The following is a 21,743-nucleotide window of genomic DNA, read 5'->3' on the forward strand; positions in this document are numbered from 1 at the left end:
TTCTAGTTCACCATTGACTTTACCAGCAGATTTGAAGAACATCTTGGAGAAACAGTTTTCTAAATCTTCCAGAGCTGCACACCAGGTAATGGAGAAGCTTTTCCAATGGAAAAAACAAAACATTGTTCACATGAATCAAGTTCTAATCATGTACATCTCTAAGATTTTTTAAATATAATTATTGTATTATGTTGTAGTTTTGTAGAGATGGGGTCTCACTGTGTTGTCCAGGTTGGTTTCAAACTCCTGGCCTCAAGCAATCCTCTTAAAGTGTTGGGATTACAGGTGTGAGCTGTTGCACCCAGCTGTAATAGACAAATCATTTAATATATATGACTGCTAAGAATCCAATCTATCACTAATTTAAATATTAACTTGATAATTATGTTAGCTAATGATTAGCACTGTGGAATTATTTGCTTCTCAAAGAGTTAACAGTAATATTAACTTTAAATATTTTTAAAAGATTTAAACACAGTTTCATTATACTTACTCTAAAATCATTAGAGGGCAAACTTTTATTCTTTAAATGATTTAACTTAATCAGATAATGTTGTATATAAAATTCTTTTTATGTTACTTCATGATGGAAAATATGCATTAACATGGAATAGAATACTCATTTCAAAACATGTGGATCTTTTTTTAGGTATACATAACAGATATTTTCCAAAGAACTAAAATAGATTCCTAATCATTTGCTTAAAAACATTTTTGAGAATTTCTTAAAGTTGGAGATTTTAAATTATATCTTTTTACATTGATTTTTACTGACTCTAAAAACCATGAAATACTAAAATAGATGACAGCCTGTGAAGATGAAAAGACTATTTAAATAAATATGATGGCTGTTTTTGAGCCTCTGTTTGTTCATTCAACACAGTTTGATTGAGGCTCTCTCCATATGCTGAGGAGTGAGAGAGATTGGGTGTGCAGTGATGTGATTTGGCCTGCTCTGCTGGAGCTTTCAGACAGATCATTTATGTCGTATTGAGGGAAGTCACTTCCAATGAAAGCATGAGGCTGTATGGATCTGATTTCTAGACTGATAAAGAAAGCTGGGCATGGTGGCATGTGTCTGTAATCCCAGCTCCTCAGGAGGCTGAGGTGAGAGGATTAACCACCACTGCACTCCAGCCTGGGCAACATAGGAAGGCCCTGTCTTATTTATTTATTATTTTCTTTTGTTTTCTTTTTTAAGCCTCTCACTAGTTTGGGAGCCCTGTCTCTTTTAAAGAAGAAAGAAAAAGAATGAGAACAAGATTAAAATTGAATGAGTTTATGCAAGGCTAATAACTAGGATTTGTAGGGCTAGTACGTCATCATTTATAACTTCAAGTTCATATCTTAAAACAAGTATGGCTGTCATCGAGCTTTTAAGTTTTTGTGAGAGCTGCTCTTTTCCATGCATATTCTGGTGAGCATTCTGCCAAACTTTGATTCATTGGTTCAAAAGCCAGCAGAGGCCGGGTGCAGGGGCTCACGCCTGTAATCCCAGCACTTTGGGAGGCCAAGGTGGGCGGATCATGAGGTCAAGAGATTAAAACCATCCTGGCCAACATGGCGAAACCCCATCTCTACTAAAAATACAAAAAATTAGATGGGTGTGGTGGCACGCACCTGTAGTCCTAGCTACCCAGGAGGCTGAGGCAGGAGATCACTTGAACCCCGAGGCGGAGGTTGCAGTGAGCTGAGATCTGCCACTGCACTCCAGCCTGGCAACAGAGCAAGACTCCATCTCAAAAAAAAAAAAAAAGGCCAGCAGAAGGCTTTTGTTAATGGGTAACCAAACTGCTTTTTCCTCTGTGATTTGTGCAGTGGGGCCTCCTTTTGGATCTTCATTGTTAGGAACGGTGAGGAATACAACATACATATTTGCATTTGCTGCCCCTTTGAATGGCACACATGTGTATAGCAAGGAGTGAGGAGATTTTAGGCTTAATGTCTAGCCTTGCCTCTCCAATCTTTGTGGAACTTTGGTGACTTACAGCTATTCCCATGTCACTAAAATATGAATTCAAATTATAATGTGTATTCAAATTATAAAGTTTTTCTCACTTTAAGGGCACATGATAGCAATTTTGTTTTTATTTTTTATTCCTTATGTTATTCCTTTTGCATTTAACCTATTGTTATCTCTCCCAGTAATTTTATCTAGTTATATTCAAATATATGTTAGGCAGGAGTACAGTTAACAATTACAATATTTATTTCTTGCTTAGAATTAAGGTTTGTTTCAGAGCAGGATGGCAGTTGTTAAAATCTGGTAGTGATCAGAATATTGATTGTATGTTCTTAAGTGTCTAATTGTTCTACTCCCAAACAATTTACTTATTTAAGTGATGCCTGGTGTTTTTCATATATATTGTTAAAACTCGAGGATACTGTCTGCTTAGTCTGGAGAGCAAGTGAGGCTTAGTACCATGTAGCGTAAAATGAGTCACCTTTGTCACAGGCAACAGAAGAGGTGTTGCAGTTAGGACGGTAAAGCAGTACCTTTTCATTTTCACTTGAAAAGTGTGGTGCTGAGAAAGGAATATGATGAATAAGGGTAGTTTGGGTATTGATTTAAACATTTTATCATTAGTTATAAAATATTACTCTGAACTTGGCATCTTAAGTTTTAAATTAAAAATGTGTAGATTCAGGTTACTGAAATAGAATTCCTTTTTTCCAGGATTTTGCTAATATAATGAAAATGCTGAGAAGCTTAATTCAAGATGGCTATATGGCCTTATTGGAGCAGCGTTGCCGCAGCGCTGCACAGGCCTTTACAGAGTTGCTGAACGGTTTAGATCCTCAAAAAATAAAGGTAAATTTGCCATATCATAACTTGTTTATCAATGCTAATACACCTCAGATGAATGCAGAAGAGAACCAAGGCCTTAACTCATTGTAAATATACCTAAGACCTTGCTGAGATTGGCTGAATCTACTTCAGGTTATGGGAAGCAGGTACTGCTCCAATTCAGACTTCATGAGTATGTTCAATATGTGATCCATGTTTATATTCTGTCCTTGACTATAGTTTAGGGTCATTAGAACTGGCTTTTTCTCTAAATCAAGGATTTCAGCTAACTTTAGTCACACCTTTTCACCCAGGAAGAAAGTACAGGCACACCTCGTTTCATTATGCTTTGCTTTATTGTACTTTGCAGACAATGCATTTTTTACAAATTGAAGATTTGTGGCAACCCTTGTCAAGCAAGTCTGTTGGTGCCATTTTTCTGAAAGCATGTGTCACATTTTGGTAATTCTCACAATATGTCAGACTTTTTCATTATCATTATCACTGTATCTGTGATCAGTGATCTTTGATGTTACTATTGTAATTATTTTGGGGCACTACAACCTGTGCCTGTGTAAGAAAGGGAACTTAATAAATTGTGTGTGTGTGTTCTGAGTGCTCTGCCACCCCCTTCTTTAAGTCTCCCTGTTCCCTGAGACACGATATTGAAATTAGGCCAATTAATGACCCTACAGTGGCCTCTAAGTATTCAAGTGAAAGGAAGAGTTGCACGTCTCTCACTTTAAATAAAAAACTAGAATGATTAAGTTTCGTGAGGAAGGTATGTCGAAAGCCAAGATAGGCAGAAAGCTAGTCCTCTTGTGCCAAATAGCCAAATTGTGAATGCAAAGAAAAAGTTTTTGAAGGAAATTAAAAGTGCTACTTCAGTGAACACATGAATGACAAGAAGGTGAAACAGCTTTCTTGCCGACGTGGAGAGTCTTAGTGATCTGGGTAGAAGATCAAACCAGCCACAACATTCTCTTAAGCCAGAGCCTAATCCAGAGCAAGACTCTAACTCTTCTATTCTGTGAAGGCTGAGAGAGGTGAGGAAGCTGCCAAAGAATAGTTTGAAACTAGCAGAAGTTGGTTCATGAGATTGAAGGAAAGAAGTTACTTCCATAACATAAAAGTGCAAGGTGAAGCAGCAAGTGCTGATGGAGAAGCTGCAGCAAGTTATCGAGATCTAGTGAAGATCATTGATGAAGGTGGCTACGCTAAACAACAGATTGTCAATGGAGACTAAACAACCTTCTGTTGGAAGAAGATGCCATCTAGGACTTTCATAACTAGAGAGAAGTCAATGTCTGGTTTCAAAGCTTCAGAAAGGACGGGCTCATTACTCATTAGGGACTGATGCAGCTGGTGACTTCAGTTGAAGCCAGTGCTCATTTATGTTCCAAAAATCCTCAGGCCCTTAAGAATTATGCTAATTCACTCTGCCTGGAGCCCCAGAAATGGAACAACAAAGCGTGAATGGCAGCACGTCTGTTTACAGCATGGTTTACTAAGTACTTTAAGCCCACTGTTGAGACCTACTGCTAGAATAAAAGATTCTTTGCAAAATACTACTGCTCATTGACAATGCACCTGATTGCCCAGGAGATCTGGTGTACATGTACAAGGAGATGAATGTTGTTTTCATGCCTGGTAACACAATATCCATTCTGTAGCCTATGGATCAAGGAGTCATTTTGACTTTCAAGTCTTAATATTTAAGAAACATATTTTATAAGGCTATAGCTGCCATAGTGATTCCTTTGTTGGATCTGGACAAAGTAAATTGAAAACCTTCTGGAAAGGATCACCACTCTAGATCCCATAAAGAACATTCATGATGCATGTGAGAGATCAAAATATCAACATTTACAGGAGTTTGGAAGAAGTAAATTCCAGCCCTCATGGATGACTTTGAGGGGTTCAGGACGTTAGTGGAGGAAGTCACTGCAGATGTGGTGGAACAAGCAAGAGTATTAGAAGTGGAGCCTGAAGATGTGACTGAATTGCTGCAACCTCAGGGTAAAACTTGAAGGGATAAGGAGTTGCTTTTTACACATGAACAAAAAAAGTCATTTCTTGAAATAGAATCTATTCCTTGTGAAGATGCTGTGAATATTGTTGAAATGAGAATCTTAGTTGATCAAGCAGTGGCAGGATTTGAGAGGATTCACTCCAATTTTGAAAGAAGTTCTAGTGTGGGTAAAATACTGTCAAACAGCATCACACATTACAGAGAAACCTTTTCTGAAAGTAAGAGTCAATCAGTACGACAGACTTCATTGTCTTATTTTAAGAAATTGCCACAGCGCCTTAATTTTCAGGAACTACCACCCTGAACAGTTAGCAGTCGTCAATATCAAGGCAAGACCATCCACCAACAAAAAGATTGTGACTCACTAGAAATACCCAATGTAGATGACGGTTGATGGGTGCAGCAAACCACCGTGGCACGTGTTACACCTGTGTAACAAACCTGCACGTTCTTCTGCACATGTATCCCAGAACTTAAAGTATAATTTTTAAAAAAGTTTAAAAAAAGATTATGACTCAGTAAACCCTCAGATGATCATTAGCATTTGTAGCAATAAAGTCTTAAATTAAGGTGTGTACATTGTTTAATAGACATAATGCTACTACACACTTAATAAACTACAGTATCACTTAAACATAACTTTTATATGCACTGGGAAACCCACAAGTTTGTGAGACTCACTTGATTGTGATATTTGCTTTGTTGTGATGCTCCAGAGCCGAACCCACAGTATCTCTGAGGTATGCTTATAATAGCTAAGTAAATGTCTTAATCTGTCACTAGTACCCCTTATATGCAAAATAATATGACTTCAATTATAAATTAATCTATTATGAACCATGCCTCAAGGAACTCAGACAGAGATTCTGTGTTTTAAATAGCAGAATAACTGCTTTATTGGAACAAAAATCTCTTTTCTACTTTGATTTGGCCAATCATATTGATGAGTGAGATTTTATGACAATCATTGATTAGTAAGATTGATTAGTGAGATTCTATTACACTTCTTTTTCTGTTGTGACTAGATGCAAATTGGGCAGAATTATGTTCAGATTTTTAACTGAGGCATTTTTATTGACAGCAATTGAACCTGGCCATGATTAACTATGTTTTGGTTGTCTATGGACTTGCCATTTCTCTCCTTGGAATAGGACAGCCTGAGGTAAGATTTATAACAGTGGTAATAAACAATTAAAATGATATTGACATATCTTATAAAAATTATTTTCTCATTTTTACCCATTTTCTTCTCTGTACCTTCTGATAATTTTGTCTGAAATATCTCAGTTTAATTTAGTTTGTGTTTTTAAAGAATATTTAGTTGGTTTCCTATTAGAAAAAGGCTTTGCCAGGCAATCAGTGGGCATCTACTTTTCATTTGTGTAAAAATTAGGATGTAATGTATCATGATAGATAGATTTCAGAAACATAATCTTGAGGGAAAGGCAAGTTGGAGGACATAAACATTGTGATCCAACTTATATACTATTTGGAAAACATACATAACAGTACTATATACTGTTTATGAATTCTGTGCATCTTGTAAAAAAGTGAAAAAAATATGGATTATGTTTATATAAAATTTAAGATAATGGCTGCCTTTAGTGATGGCAGGAGGGAATGGACCTGGGGAGGTATCGTGTTATGCTATTTTCCTAGAAAAACAAAGGTAACAATGATAGTGTTAGTATCTCTTATTTCTAGGTAGAAAGTACTTGGGTATTGTATTATTTCTGGATTGCAGGCTTCCTATAACTGCATGTAGTCAGTGTATAGACATGAGCTCCCAGGATTTCCGTTAGTCATGCTCCTGCCTGGCTCTCCTGGAATGTTTACCTACCTATACTGTTTGGCATTATAACTTTGCTTTCTGAGGTTTTGAGTTTGCTATAAATGTTGAAATGCTCTAGAATTACCTCAAGTATAATATATAATTTGGGCTCTATTTTTCCCTGTCTAGATGAAGGTTTAACTCTTAACTTGCCACCTAGTGAGGATCTAAGTAGTCTTTTACGTTCTGTTCTCTCCCAGAAGTTGACAGTGCCCAAGATTCATTTTCCTTGATCTCAGTGTCACAGATTAATAATATTTCCCATGAATGCTCTCTAATTCTATTTTCCAAGGACAGTTGGAGACAGAACTTCATGATTTTCATTTTATTCCTGACAGAATAATAATAAATATCATATTTTACCTTATTAGAATTGAATAAATCATTTATTACATTTGTGATTTAATGTAAAATAGTGAGACTGATTTGGAAAAAAAAAAAACAAGTGTTATAGTAGAACTTACATGTTTAGAAGAATTTCATCAGAGGACAGCCCTTGCTTCAAACCTTTTTAGAATGCCTCCTTTGGAACTGGCCTCAAAGCTCCATTTTGTAGTGACATTTCTTTTTTTCACTCACAGTAGGGTTACCAGTATTTCTTAGAACTAAGTATCTTTTGGATATTTTCCAAAAACAAAATTCATTCAACTTAGTGGTTTTTCACTGTTGAGAATATTCAAAAAAGAATGTACTCTAAGCTCTGTTAAGTTTTTACTAAAGGGCTGTTTTTAAGACAGAGCTTTCATCCGTCTTGTGCCACAAAAGACTGTGACAACGTCGTTGGAATGGCATTCCTTCCAAGAGATTAGCACTTAATCGGATCTGTGTTATGGTGTGTTTACACCATAATTAGCCTTTTTTAAAAAACAAAAACAAAAACGCGATTTGACTCTTTTTAGTATTAGCCAGCACACGCCAGGCCCTTAGTGCGTACTAGTAAATGCTTATAGGTTGATTGTCTGATGTGTTCAGCAGGATTGGTTTGGTTGTGTCTCTGACTATCTATATGATCAGAAATTTATATAATTCCTAAGAAAGTGAAACACAGAGGTATAATTTTGCCACAGGAATTTGGGGATATGCAGTTGTTATTTTAATATTATTAAAAAATCAACCTTTAGATAAAATTTATTTCAGTATTTCTCTTTGTATGTAAGTGATCATTGTTTTCACTGATATTGAAGGAATTATCTGAAGCCGAAAACCAGTTTAAGAGGATTATTGAACACTACCCCAATGAGGGACTTGATTGCTTGGCCTACTGTGGAATTGGAAAAGTATATTTGAAAAAAAACAGGTTAGTAGAAATGACACTACTTTAAGCTCTAGGCTGGTAACTCATTTAAAATCCAATGTGATAATGATCCATTTTCTGGAATTATTTTGATATCTCCTCTGTAGCACACTATCATAATTGTGATTTACTTTGAGGACCTGAAATTTCACTATCAATATTAATTGTTAAAGCAAGGCCAGTCATTGCAGTTCTTGGTACTTCCTGATTTTAAATTTAATAAGTCAACAATAGAGTAATTTGACATTAAAGATTTAATAGTCTAGTGTATAATCATCATCTATAGATAGTGAGTGAATTGATATAAACTAATGTTTTTAAAATCTGATTGTTTAATTTTTTTGGTTTAATTATTTTTTAAAAATCTGTATGAAGATGGTTTTAAATAAGAGGTATATTTGTGTTCAAAGACATCATAAGTTAGGAATAAAAATCTCTCCTCTGAACTCTATTGTCGTTGTAATCCTTACTCGCAGTTTAATATTGAAGCTGTTCTCTAAATGCCTCATGTCTCTTAGTCTTGTCTCCCTGAATGTCAGTATGTCCCTGAGGGGACAGGTTTATGTCTTGAGCTTTAAAAAAAGAAAATCTGTTTCTGCCACTTGTACCTAATATGGAGGTAGGTATGTTAGATTACTTTGTAAAGAAATAATTGTTGACTGATTGAATATTATTTATAAGTTCTGTCTTTCAATTTTCATTTAACTTGTTAGGGGAAATTTTATGAGATTTTGGGGAATCCCCCCCCACCCCAGTCTTAGAATGTGCCTAGAACCTCCTTTATAGATTTTTTTAAATTAAAGAAAGTTTTTTTTTTCAGCCAGGCACAGTGGCCCACACCTGGAATCCCAGCACTTTGGGAGGCCAGTGGGTGAATCACCTGAGGTCAGGAGTTTGAGATCAGCCTGACCAATATGTTGAAACCCTGTCTCTACTAAAAATACAAAAATTAGCCAGGTGTGGTGGTGTGTGCCTGTACTCCCAGCTACTTGGGATGCTGAGGCAAGAGAATTGCTTGAACCCAGGAGGCGGAGGTTGCAGTGAGTCAAGACTGCGCCACTGCACTCTAGCCTGGGTGACAGAGTGACACTCCGTCTCAAAAAAAAAAAAAAGAAAGTTTTTTTTTACTTCATGAAATTACTGTCTGTCTTAGCTGAGCTATATTAAGGATCAAGTAGATGCAGGGAAAGTGAGGACTTAGCAATCACCTTTACAGGATTAGCAAATGAAACTAGTTTAAAAGTTTAGTATAAATTGTTTAGGATATACCCATTTGATGCATTAGTCACATGCAAATTCACAAGGTCTAGAAAAATTACTTAAATGTTTAGAATCATGGAGATTATGCAAAACTAGAAAGTCTTTGCCATGTTGAAAAGCATTTACATTTTAATTTCTGAATATTATTGTGTGGGACTAAATAGCAAATATGCTGTTTTTTGGTGTTGTAATGTGCAGTTTCTGCTTTGAAATCCTATGATTTATGACTGTCTTTTAGTGTATGGTGGTCTAGCTTTTCTGCACATGAATCTTACTATAGCTATAGGCAAAAATAAGTTTTTAAATTGGGAAGTAATTTCAGGATTAGAGAAGGCAGGAAACTTCTCTAGTGTGAAGAGAATAATAAAGACTTGTTTAACTCTTTTTTTTTTTTTTTTTTGGAGACAGAGTTTTGCTCTTGTTGCCCAGGCTGGGGTGCAGTGGCACAATCTTGGCTCACTGCAACCTCCGCCTCCTGGAGGCAATTCTCCTGCCTCAGCCTCCCAAGTAGCTGGGATTACAGGCATGTGCCACCACACCCAGCTAATCTTGTATTTTTAGTAGAGATGAGGTTTCACTATGTTGGTCAGGCTGGTTTCGAACTTCTGACCTCAGGTGATCCACCTGCCTTGGCCTCCCAAAATGTTGAGATTACAGGCATGAGCCACTGTGCCAGCCTTGGTTAACTTTATAATTAAGTACTTTATATTCTTCCATTGAATGGACTGTGGGAATCTATTGACATTATTTCTTCAAATCATGAATCAAATCGGAACTAAAACATTTCATATTTATAGTTAAAGCAATTTAAATACCCATTTAAATATTTGTTTTGTTAAAATAATTCACTGTTCTGTGGTTGAGAGAAAACATCCAGAATACATGATGCCTTAAAAATTTTTTTAGCAGAGAAATTTTTACTACCGTTGTCGTAATAGAGTCCAATAAAAAAAATTCCCCTATTTATGAATTATTAGTTGAAGTGGAGGTTTGCTATTTCTCTGTAAGAATCTACTTTAATTAGTTTAGTTAATGAAACAAAGATTGAACAGATTATTCAGTTTTCTGTTTCAATTGTTGGAAACTTTAAAAAGTAAGTACCGACTTTAAAAGAACTAGTGTACATTGGTCCGGGCATGGTGGCTCACGCCTGTAATCCCAGCACTTTGGGAGGCCTAGGCAGGCAGATCACGAGGTTAGGAGTTTGACATCAGCCTGGCCAGTATGGTGAAACCCCGTCTCTACTAAAAAAATACAAAAATTAGCTGGGTGTGGTGGTGTGCGCCTGTAGTTCCAGCTACTCAGGTGGCTGAGGCAGAAAGAATCACTTGAACCCAGGAGGCGGAGGTTGCAGTGAGCCGAGATTGCACCACTGAACTCCAGCCTGGGCGACAGAGTGAGACTCCATCTCAAAAACAACAATAACACAGAGACACAACAAAAAAAGAGAATTTTAGACCAATATCCCTGATGAACATCGATGCAAAAATCCTTAATAAAATACTGGCAAACTGAATCCAGCAGCACATCAAAAAGCTTATCCACCAGGATCAAGTGGGCTTCATCCCTGGGATGCAAGGCTGGTTCAACATACACAAATCAATAAACGTAATCCAGCATATAAACAGAACCAAAGACAAAAACCACATGATTATCTCAATAGATGCAGAGAAGGCCTTTGACAAAATTCAACAGCCCTTCATGCTAAAAACTCTCAATAAATTAGGTATTGATGGGACGTATCTCAAAATAATAAAAGCTATTTATGACAAACCCACAGCCAATATCATACTGAATGGGCAAAAACTGGAAGCATTCCCTTTGAAAACTGGCACAAGACAGGGATGCCCTCTCTCACCACTCCTATTCAACTAGTGTTGGAAGTTCTGGCCAGGGCAATCAGACAGGAGAAAGAAAGAAAGGGTATTCAATTAGGAAAAGAGGAAGTCAAATTGTCCCTGTTTGCAGATGACATGATTTTATATCTAGAAAACCCCATCGTCTCAGCCCAAAATCCCCTTAAGCTGATAAGCAACTTCAGCAAAGTCTCAGGATACAAAATCAATGTGCAAAAATCACAAGCATTCTTATACACCAACATTAGACAGAGAGCCAAATCATGAGTGAACTCCCATTCACAATTGCTTCAAAGAGAATAAAATACCTAAGACTCCAACTTAACAAGGGATGTGAAGGACCTCTTCAAGAACTACAAACCACTGCTCAATGAAATAAAAGAGGACACAAACAAATGGAAGAACATTCCATGCTCATGGGTAGGAAGAATCAATATCGTGAAAATGGCCATATTGCCCAAGATAATTTATAGATTTAGTGCCATCCCCATCAAGCTACCAATGACTTTCTTCACAGAATTGGAAAAAACTACTGTAAAGTTCATATGGAACTAAAAAAGAGCCCCCATTGCTAAGTCAATCCTAAGCCAAAAGAATAAAGCCGGAGGCATCACACTACCTGATTTCAAACTATACTACAAGGCTACAGTAACCAAAACAGCATGGTACTGGTACCAAAGCAGAGATATAGACCAATGGAACACAACAGAGCCCTCAGAAATAGTACCACACATCTACAACTATCTGATCTTTGACAAACCTGACAAAAACAAGAAATGTGCAAAGGATTCCCTATTCAACAAATGGTGCTGGGAAAACTGGCTAGCCATATGTAGAAAGCTGAAACTGGATCCCTTCCTTACACCTTATACAAAAATTAATTCAAGATAGATTAAAGACTTAAATGTTAGACCTAAAACCATAAAAACCCTAGAAGAAAATCTAAGCAATACCATTCAGGACATAGGCATGGGCAAGGACTTCATGTCTAAAACACCAAAAGCAATGGTAACAAAAGCCAAAATTGACAAATGGGATCTAATTAAACTAAAGAGCTTCTGCACAGCAAAAGAAACTACCATCAGAGTGAACAGGCAACCTACAGAATGGGAGAAAATTTTTGCAATCTACTCATCTGACAAAGAGCTAATATCCAGAATCTACAAAGAACTCAAACAAATTTACAAGAAATAAACAACCCCATCAACAAGTGGGTGAAGGATATGAACAGACACTTCTCAAAAGAAGACATTTATGCAGCCAACAGACACATGAAAAAATGCTCGTCATCACTGGCCATCAGAGAAATGCAAATCAAAACCACAATGAGATACCATCTCACACCAGTTAGAATGGCGATCATTAAAAAGTCAGGAAACAACAGGTGCTGGAGAGGATGTGGAGAAATAGGAACACTTTTACACTGTTGGTGGGACTGTAAACTAGTTCAACCATTGTGGAAGAAAGTGTGGTGATTCCTCAGGGATCTAGAACTAGAAATACCATTTGACCCAGCCATCCCATTACTGGGTATATACCCAAAGGATTATAAATCATGCTGCTATAAAGACACATGCACACATATGTTTATTGCGGTACTATTCACAATAGCAAAGACTTGGAACCAAGCCAAATGTCCAACAATGATAGACTGGATTAAGAAAATGTGGCACATATACACCGTGGAATACTATGCAGGCATAAAAAATGATGAGTTCATGTCCTTTGTAGGGACATGGATGAAGCTGGAAACCATCATTCTCAGCAAACTATCACAAGGACAAAAAACCAAACACCGCATGTTCTCACTCATAGGTGGGAATTGAACAGTGAGAACACTTGGACACAAGAAGGGGAACATCACACCGCGGGGACTGTTGTGGGGTGGGGGGAGGGGAGAGGGATAGCATTAGGAGATATACCTAATGTAAATGACGAGTTAATGGGTGCAGCACACCAACATGGCACATGTATACCTGTGTAACAAACCTGCACATTGTGCACATGTACCCTAGAACTTAAAGTATAATAAAAAAAAATATATAAACAAAAAAAACAAAAAAAAAACTAGTGTACACCTGCCACAATAAAGCCAGTGTCCAAGACGAGTTGTGTTTAATGTATATTACTTTTATAGCAAACAGCAATAGTGACTTTGTTATTTTAAAGAAAATTTAGGTTACATTGAATATTGCTGTTCAGTGATTCATCAAATGCATTCGTCCCAGTAAGCTTGAGATCTCTGGTGACTTTTGAGGGGAATGAAAATACCATTTTATATCTTTAATGCCTTTTTCATAATTATGACTTTAGATTTCTAGAAGCTCTTAATCACTTTGAGAAAGCAAGAACCTTGATTTATCGTCTTCCTGGAGTGTTAACTTGGCCCACAAGTAATGTGATTATTGAAGAGTCTCAGCCACAAAAAATAAAGGTAACCATTGATTTTTGCAGTGTTTCTTACTGTGAGTGCTTATCTGCATTGACTGACTCAGGTATCAGGAGGCGGTGAGGTAGGAGCATTCCATCCCCACCTCCCTTACATGCATTTCCCCTCTACTGTCTAATGAGAATCTCTGACATTTATTGAATGTTTTCTGTGTGCCAGTCGTGTACTTTCATTTATCATTATGCTTAATCCTTATGGCAGCCCTGTGCAGAGGGGGCACTGTGATCATTCCCATTTCACAGATGAGGAAGGTTAAGTTTAGAGAGGGGAAATGATGCACTCAAGGTGAAACAGCAAGCAAATCGTGGTCCTGGAAGTTGAGTCCAGACATTCTGACTTCTGGGTATGCGTGATCATGCACTATGCTGGACTTGGTTGCACTTAGAGGAAGGTATAGTATTGTTGTTTCATCATAAAGTTACCACAGTTACTGAGATGGTACTTGAAGATTCAGAAAAATATGAATTTAGTCTCATATCCAGAAGCATAAAGATGCTTTGCTTGTTCTAGAAAGACTTATGTGTGAAATGACTGAGATAGGCTTTTACTTGTAGTGAACTCTCACATGTACTCAGAACTTGATTTTGGCTGAAGCTTTTAAAATCACACAAGTCGACTTTTACAACTCAATAATAAAAAGACAAATAATCTAATTTAAGAAGTAGTCAAAGGATCTGAATAGACATTTCTGCAAAGAAGATATACAAATGGCCAAAATTAGCACATGAAAAGACATTCAGCATCATTAGCTATCAGAGAAACACAAATCAAAACCACAGTGAGATACCACTTCACACTCACTAGGATGTGGGTAGACAATAAATATTGGCAAGGGTGTAGAAAAATGGGAAGATTCAGACACTGCTGGTGGTAATGTATAATGACGCAGCTGCTTTGGAAAATAGTCTGGCAGTTCCTCAGACAGTTAAACACAGAGTTACCATGTCTCAGTCCATTTGTGTTGCTATAAAGGAGTACCTGAGACTGGTGATTTATGAAGAAAAGTTGGCTTATGGTTTTGCAGGCTGTATAAAAAGCATGGTGTCACCATCTGCTGGTGAGGGCCTTCAATAGCTCCTACTCGTGTCAGAAGGCATAGGAGAGCCTGTCTGTAGAGATCATATGGTGGGAGACAGGGAAGTGCCAGGCTCTTTTTAACAACCAACTCTTTAGGGAACTAATGGAGTGAGAACTCACTCACCCCAGGGAGGGAATTAATCTGTTCATGAGTTCCCCAGGGAGGGAATTAATCTATGTTTAAGTCACCATGACTCAAACACCTCCCACTGTGCCTCACCTCCAACACCGGGGATCAGATTTCAACATGTGGTTTGGAGGGTCAAACATTCAAATTATAGCATACTATATGATCCAGCAGTTTCACTCCTAGGTGTGTACAGAGAAAGGAAAACATGTTCTCACAAAAACCTGTACATGAATGTTCATAGCAGCATTAGTCATAATAGCCCAAAATGGGAAATAGCCCAAGTATTTGTCAACTGATAAATGGGTACATAAGTATTGGAACCTGGGAGGTTGAGGCTGCAGTGAGCCTTGATTGTGCCACTGCAGTGCTGCCTGGGCAACAGTGAGAGTCTGCCTCAAAAACAAATGGCCAGTCATGGTGGCTTACGCCTGTAATCCTACCACTTTGGGAGGCCAAGGCAGGAGGATTGCTTGAGCTCAGGAGTTCAAGACCAGCCTGGGCAACATGGCGAAACCCATCAATACAAAAATTAGCCAAACATAGTGGCACACGCCTGTAGTCCCAGCTACTCAGGAGGCTGAGGCGGAAGGATCAGTTGAGCCCAGGAGGCAGAGGTTGCAGTGAGCTGAGATCGTGCCACTGCACTCCAGCCTGAGTAACAGAGTGAGAGGCTGTCTCAAAAAAAAAAAAAGGAGTATTGATAACATGCTGCAGCATGGATGAACCTTGGAAACATTATGCTAAGTAAAAGAAGCCAAACACAAAGGGCTTGTGTGAGTCCATTCGTATGAAATCTCCAGAATAGGCAAATCAGTATATAGTGACAGAAAGTAGACTAGTGATTGCTGGGCCTGGGGGGTTAGGGGAAAATGAGGAGGGACTGCTAATGCGTATGGAGTTTCTTTTTGAAAATGTTCTAAATTTAGATTGTGGTGATGTTGGTACATCCTGTGAATATGCTAAAAACACTGAACTGTGCACTTTATTTGAGTTATATAGTGTGTTAATTATGTCTCAATAAAGCTATTATAAAAAATAAAACGTAGGGATTCTTGGATTTTCCTCTCTTCATACAAGATTGGGATAGAGGCATAGGAGCTATTGATAACAAAAAGCCAGCACTGGAAGCATGGCATGAGTCTCTTGGGGGCTTCATTAGCAGTGGAATAATTCTCCAGGCAGTCCACAAACAACAGTGGCAGAGCTGCAAGGAGGAAGATAATGGGAGTGTTAGGATCCTGGATGAGGTGATGTTGGGCAAGAGGAGCCTGGTAAAGTCCTCAGGATTACCCAAAGGGTTATTCTGCCTTGTTTGACTTCCTCTTAATGCTTATGGGAGATTTCTGAGAGCTATAAATTATAAAATGCGATTTGATGTACATTGTAACAGGACAAAATTTTGATTCTTTCGAAATTCTGAAAAAAAATTTTGTTCAGTCCTCTTTTTAAATCTCTCATGTCTCTTATCAGCCTTCCTTTTAATAGGAAAAACTTTAAAAGTTGTATGTAGTTTGTTGTTGGTGAAAAAATTTAGTCATTCTTATGCTGAAAATATTTTGATGGCAAGAGGTTATTGAAATCACAAGCATTTTTGTTGACAGATTAGTATTGTATTGTAATGGTATCATTTTTGTTTATTTCTTTTAGATGCTGTTAGAGAAATTTGTTGAAGAATGCAAGTTCCCTCCAGTGCCAGACGCCATTTGTTGCTATCAGAAGTGCCATGGATATTCTAAGATCCAGATATACATAACTGATCCAGACTTTAAGGTAAATAATGAGTGTCCAGTGGGACATTAACTTGCAAAATCATTCCTTAAAATGGGCTCAAAACAATCTGTAATTGGAGGCACCCAAGTTTTCTGGCTAGTTAGCAGTTGTCCACCCCTTTCCCTGGACTTCTTTTTTTTTTTTTTTTTTTTTGAGATGAGTCTCACTCTTTCACCCAGGCTGGAGTGCAGTGGCACGATCTTGCCTCACTGCAACCTCCGCCTCCTGGGTTCAAGCAATTCTCCTGCCTCAGCCTCCCAAGTAGCTGGGATTACAGGCATGTCCCAGCACGCCCAGCTAATTTTTGCATTTTTAGTAGAGACAGAGTTTCACCATATTGGCCAGGATGGTCTCGATCTCTTGACTTCGTGATCCCCCCCCTCAGCCTCCCAAAGTGCTGGGATTACAGGTATGAACCACCGTGCCCAGCCTTCCTGGACTTTTTTAGGTCTACATCATCTCACATGGGAACCAGAGCCACTGACGTATAAACACTGTGGGCTGGGATAGTGACCTGAGAAGGCAGGCTGGCTCGTTCCTTTTCCTCTTCCATCTACCGTAGGAGGATAGGAAACAAAGTGAGATTGTTACCTCTGATTTGTTGCAATTCTGACCTCTCATAAAATTTGGGTCCCAAATCTAAAGGTCATTGTGATCATTGAATTAGCTGTTAGAGACCTAAATTCGAGATAAGTCTGGCACTTAATTGAGTTATACTGGTTTATTCAAGAAGCTAGTAGCTGCCCTTGTCCTACTGTTCCAATGTCCCTGGTTAGTAAATCAGATGAAATAATGTTTATAAAATATTTGATATATTATAAAGAATAATGCAACTTTATGCTGTGGAAATAAATATGTTAGTCAAGCTCTCTCTGTTTGTCTTTATGTATGTTGTAGTGAGTGAATGTGCAGAGACATCTTTAAAATGTTAATTGAAAAATTTTTTTGTAACCCTAGGGTTTTATACGCATCAGCTGTTGCCAGTACTGTAAAATAGAATTTCACATGAATTGCTGGAAGAAGTTAAAAACTACAACCTTTAATGATAAAATTGACAAGGTAAAGCATAACAGGATTGTCTGAATTTTTCAGTATACTTATTGTATGTCAATTTTTTCCCCCAAGAATTCCTTCCTGAACATTCTGCACATAATTAGAAAGTTTTAAATTATAACTTTAATAATAAAGTGGAAAATCAAGTTGTTTTTTTATTTGGACAATCATAAAGGCATTAACCATAGAGGCTTTGTTTTTTTAAAGAGACGGATCTCACTGTGTTGCCCAGGCTAGAGTGCAGTGGTGCAGTCGTAGCTCACTGCAGCCTCAGACTCCTTGACCCAAGTGATCCTACTTCAGCCTCCCAAAGTGCTGGGATTATAGGCATGAGCCACTGCGCCAGGCCCCACTTGAAAGTTTTGATGTAGAATTAGAGATTTCAAAACCAAAATTTGATGAGGTAATTTGTACTAAGAAGTCAACTCAAAACAATTTTTTTTTATGTTGGGAAGAAGGATCAAATTCAATTTTAAGCTGCCATTTCTCACCAGGGATTTTCTTATTACCAGGATAATGATGTTAATTACCATTAAGTAGACATATTTTGAGGGAAGTCACAGTATTACAATCTTATTTGTATTCATAGAATTTGTTTCTGATCTATAGAAACTATGGACCTTTTCCTACACTTCTTAGGCTTATGCAGATCACTGTTCTTATTGGGGAAAGAATGAGGCAGTTGTACTAGGCATCCGTTAACAATAGCAATTATTAAAGTTTGGTAGAAATAAATTCTCACATTTTGTACATTTTCACATAATTAATTAACAGTATAATGATATGAGTAAATAACTGTCACCTTTGAGTCACTTCTGCTATGTCTTTGTCTTACCTAAATTGAGTTTCTCTAGTGATATACCCTCTTTTAGTGGTCTTAACAATTCCCATCATTTTAAATACGCTCTGTAAATTAGTCAGCTTTCACTAGGATATGCTGAAGTAATACAACCCAAATATCTTGTGGCATACATCAGAGAAGTTTGTTTTTTGCTTACATGACTTGTCCTGCAGTTCTGCAGTTGTTGGCTGGGACTGGGCTGTAGCAGCTTTATTTTGTGTGGCTCTATTCCTCGTTTCTCAATCTAAGTTGAAGAGTGACCCTTTTCTGGAACATCTTCCTGTGTCAGAGGAAAAAGAACAATGTCCAGTCTATGAAGTGTTTGTTAAACCTTTAGACATGTGTATGTCATGTCTGGTCACTTTGCATTGATGAAAACAAGTCACATGGTCAGACCCACACCTGAAAGTATATTTTTCCTACACGGAAGCCTTAAAATTCACATGGCAATGAGTAAGGATTTTCACCACTTCCCTGAAGATGGTTTTAGTCCGTATTTTGACTGTTCCTAGTGGTAAAAATAGTATACATGTATAGATTTATCCCCCCTAGACATAACATTTTTCTTGTTAATTTTTTTATTTTTTATTTTTTTTAATCAAATAGGATTTTCTACAAGGAATATGTCTTACCCCTGACTGTGAAGGTGTCATTTCTAAGATTATCATCTTCAGCAGTGGTGGTGAAGTTAAATGTGAAGTAAGTAATAAAGGGGAAGCTGTGTTAGATAGATAACCAAAATGTTTACACCTTTTGAAACATGATTTGAATTTGTAGATATCATGTAATTTGGATCTTTTCCAGGAAAGAAACAATTACTTCATTTAAGAAAATATAGGAAATACTTGGATGTGAGAATGCTTCATTGTAATGAAAGCATTCTTATATTCTTTTATTTCTTAATAGGAAAAGGAGGCTTTTTATATCTTAGTTTTACTGTTTTTACTGTTTTTGATAACTTCATTTTCTTACTCTCAGTAAACTTTTGGGCAGTAGTGGGTGTGCAGGTTTTTAGGGAGGGGGAAGAGCGTCTTGAGGGATTACCTTTAACTTCATGACATGGGAGTGGCAGGAGTGGGTAGTTGTAATAATATTTACACTTTATTAGATCGTCTGCTTACTCTTAATTTTTTAAAAACTTTTTCCTCAAGTGTGTCTACCCTCTTGTTCCTCTTCAGTAAATTATTTTGCTAAAGCTTTCTGGGCTTTTGTCTGGGTCAGAACATCATCACTGTTCTCTATCAAACTGAACATTACGTGTGCTTCTGAAATACTTGTTACTTGTGGTTTTGTGTTTTATGTCATGGGAGTATGAGACAAATTTTGGATGTCTTTGTTTTATTTAAAGTTTGAACACAAGGTCATAAAAGAAAAGGTTCCTCCAAGACCTATTCTGAAACAGAAATGTTCTAGGTAAGATTTTTAACAATCAATCAGTGGTTTGATGATGTCTCTTAGCATGTAATTCTATTAAATGCAGATTTCTAAATTATGCCTTTTAAAAAATTGGCTGTGTATACATATATCCAAATAAGTGTTTTTTAAAATGATTTTTGCGGAAAATTAAAACTTAAAGAGAACTAGCCTAGAATGATTAAATACTAAAAACTTGATTCAGAATTATTTATCTAGTGGTTGAATTTACAAGTAAAATTATAACATTTGATGCTGTGAAATTACATGTTTGATTAATAGATTTGGCATTTATATAAAAACTATACAGTTTGCTCTCAGTTGTTGAAACTTTAATTCCAAAAGCATATTTTTCTTTTTATCTCTCTTCAATAAACATTTTGAACCTATGACTATTTTTTACCCTGAAATACTCAATGTACTGTCTAAATTATTACTTCTCTATAGCTTTTTGTTTAGATCAAATAATTCAGATTCTTTTTTCTTTTCTTTTTGGTCCTGCTTCTTGTTTTTCTTTCTAAGAAGTGATTTTTTTTTTTTTATCATTTGTGACCAAGAAAAAGCAAAAGAAAAGATGAACAGAATTATTTGTTGGAGAGAATTCATTGTAACCAGATCAACCAAATTATAGTGTTGTGGGTTATTATTGAGATGTGAAAACTATATTTTACTATGGGACCTTTCTTAGAAATGAGAGTTTACATGAATTATTTTGCAGAGTAATTTGTACTATTTCTGTTTACCCTATGAAGTAACTTACATACATGGAAGTGACATCTATACAATCTGTAGACTGCATCCTTAGACATCACCTAATCATTGAGGTTTTTGTTTTCATGAAACAAGTACCCTTATTTTGACAATACTGACAGTTTCTTATATTGAATGGAAGATGTAGGCCGGGCTCTGATTAAAAAGGAAAACTTCTAATGTATTGCTTGGAAGATGGTTTCTACGATAGTCAAAGGAAAACAGTTCACTGAGTTATTACTGATTGTAAATGTTTATCAGCCTAGAGAAACTAAGACTGAAAGAAGATAAAAAATTGAAGAGAAAGATCCAAAAAAAAGAAGCAAAAAAATTAGCACAAGAAAGAATGGAGGAGGACTTAAGAGAAAGTAATCCACCCAAAAAAGAAGAGCAGAAAGGTATGCAGAAGCCAAAGGCATGATAGGAATAATACACTCTCATTTAAAAGTATAAATATAAGCATCTTTTGGTCCTTATATTCATCATTATTGAATTGAAATAAAGATTTCAGTTAATAATTTAATACTATCACTGTCTTCTGTTACTCGAAGACAGAATTGGGTTGGTGTAAAGAGCACTGAAAAACCTTTCAGAGATTGTATTCCCACTGAAAAACCTTTCAGAGATTGTATTTTAACTTTCTATGCTTGATGACTAAATATATTTATTGTATATAAATTTAAGGTAGTTGATGAAGCTGGGTTAAGATTGTTGAAGGAAGTGGCCGTATTTTAGAGGAACTAAGTTTTTTTTTTTTGAGATGGAGTCTTGCTCTGTTGCCCAGGCTGGAGTGCAGTGACGCAATCTCGGCTCACTGCAAGCTCTGCCTCCCGGGTTCACGCCATTCTCCTGCCTCAGTCTCCCAAGTAGCTGGGACTACAGGCACCCGCCACCACGCCTGGCTAATTTTTTGTATTTTTAGTAGAGACGGGGTTTCGCCGTGTTAGCCAGGATGATCTCGGTCTCCTGACCTCGTGATCCACCCGCCTCAGCCTCCCAAAGTGCTGGGATTACAGGCGTGAGCCACCACGCCCAGCCTAGAGGAACTGTTTTAAATGCTGCTACATGAATGGTTCAGAATGAAGGGTATAAAATGCTTACTTTTGATATGTTTATTTTAGTGTGCACTTTCATGTCTTTTCAAAAGTATTGTTAAATGTTTATGTTTCTAATTAAAGTTTCTTGAGTTGTTTAGTAAA

At 37.0% G+C, this 21,743-nt stretch overlaps 1 protein-coding gene and 1 long non-coding RNA gene across 18 annotated transcripts in view; one reads left to right on the forward strand and one right to left on the reverse strand.

Annotated features, from left to right (window-relative positions):
- TTC3 (tetratricopeptide repeat domain 3) overlaps window positions 1–21,743 on the forward strand; it is a 130,789-nt gene that overhangs the window by 53,568 nt on the left and 55,478 nt on the right. For 16 of the 17 annotated variants that reach the window (XM_063659743.1, XM_063659733.1, XM_063659739.1 and 13 more), the window contains 10 exons: window positions 1–85; window positions 2,678–2,812; window positions 5,902–5,982; window positions 7,836–7,948; window positions 13,375–13,495; window positions 16,365–16,487; window positions 17,445–17,546; window positions 18,988–19,080; window positions 19,730–19,794; window positions 20,806–20,942. In XM_063659743.1, the coding sequence (XP_063515813.1) occupies window positions 1–85; window positions 2,678–2,812; window positions 5,902–5,982; window positions 7,836–7,948; window positions 13,375–13,495; window positions 16,365–16,487; window positions 17,445–17,546; window positions 18,988–19,080; window positions 19,730–19,794; window positions 20,806–20,942 (1,055 nt within the window). Of the gene's footprint in view, window positions 86–2,677; window positions 2,813–5,901; window positions 5,983–7,835; window positions 7,949–13,374; window positions 13,496–16,364; window positions 16,488–17,444; window positions 17,547–18,987; window positions 19,081–19,729; window positions 19,795–20,805; window positions 20,943–21,743 lie in introns of those variants that run through there. The other variant, XM_054468864.2, reaches the window with a different exon arrangement.
- LOC129022593 (uncharacterized) overlaps window positions 80–21,743 on the reverse strand; it is a 27,963-nt gene continuing 6,299 nt past the window's right edge. Inside the window, exons 2-3 of the long non-coding RNA XR_008496481.2 lie at window positions 18,539–18,661; window positions 80–305 (exon numbers count right to left, since the gene is read on the reverse strand). This is a non-coding gene — a long non-coding RNA (uncharacterized LOC129022593). The remainder of the gene's footprint in view (window positions 306–18,538; window positions 18,662–21,743) is intronic.

Source organism: Pongo pygmaeus, chromosome 22, assembly GCF_028885625.2.
Source record: "Pongo pygmaeus isolate AG05252 chromosome 22, NHGRI_mPonPyg2-v2.0_pri, whole genome shotgun sequence".
Lineage (NCBI taxonomy): Eukaryota > Metazoa > Chordata > Mammalia > Primates > Hominidae > Pongo > Pongo pygmaeus.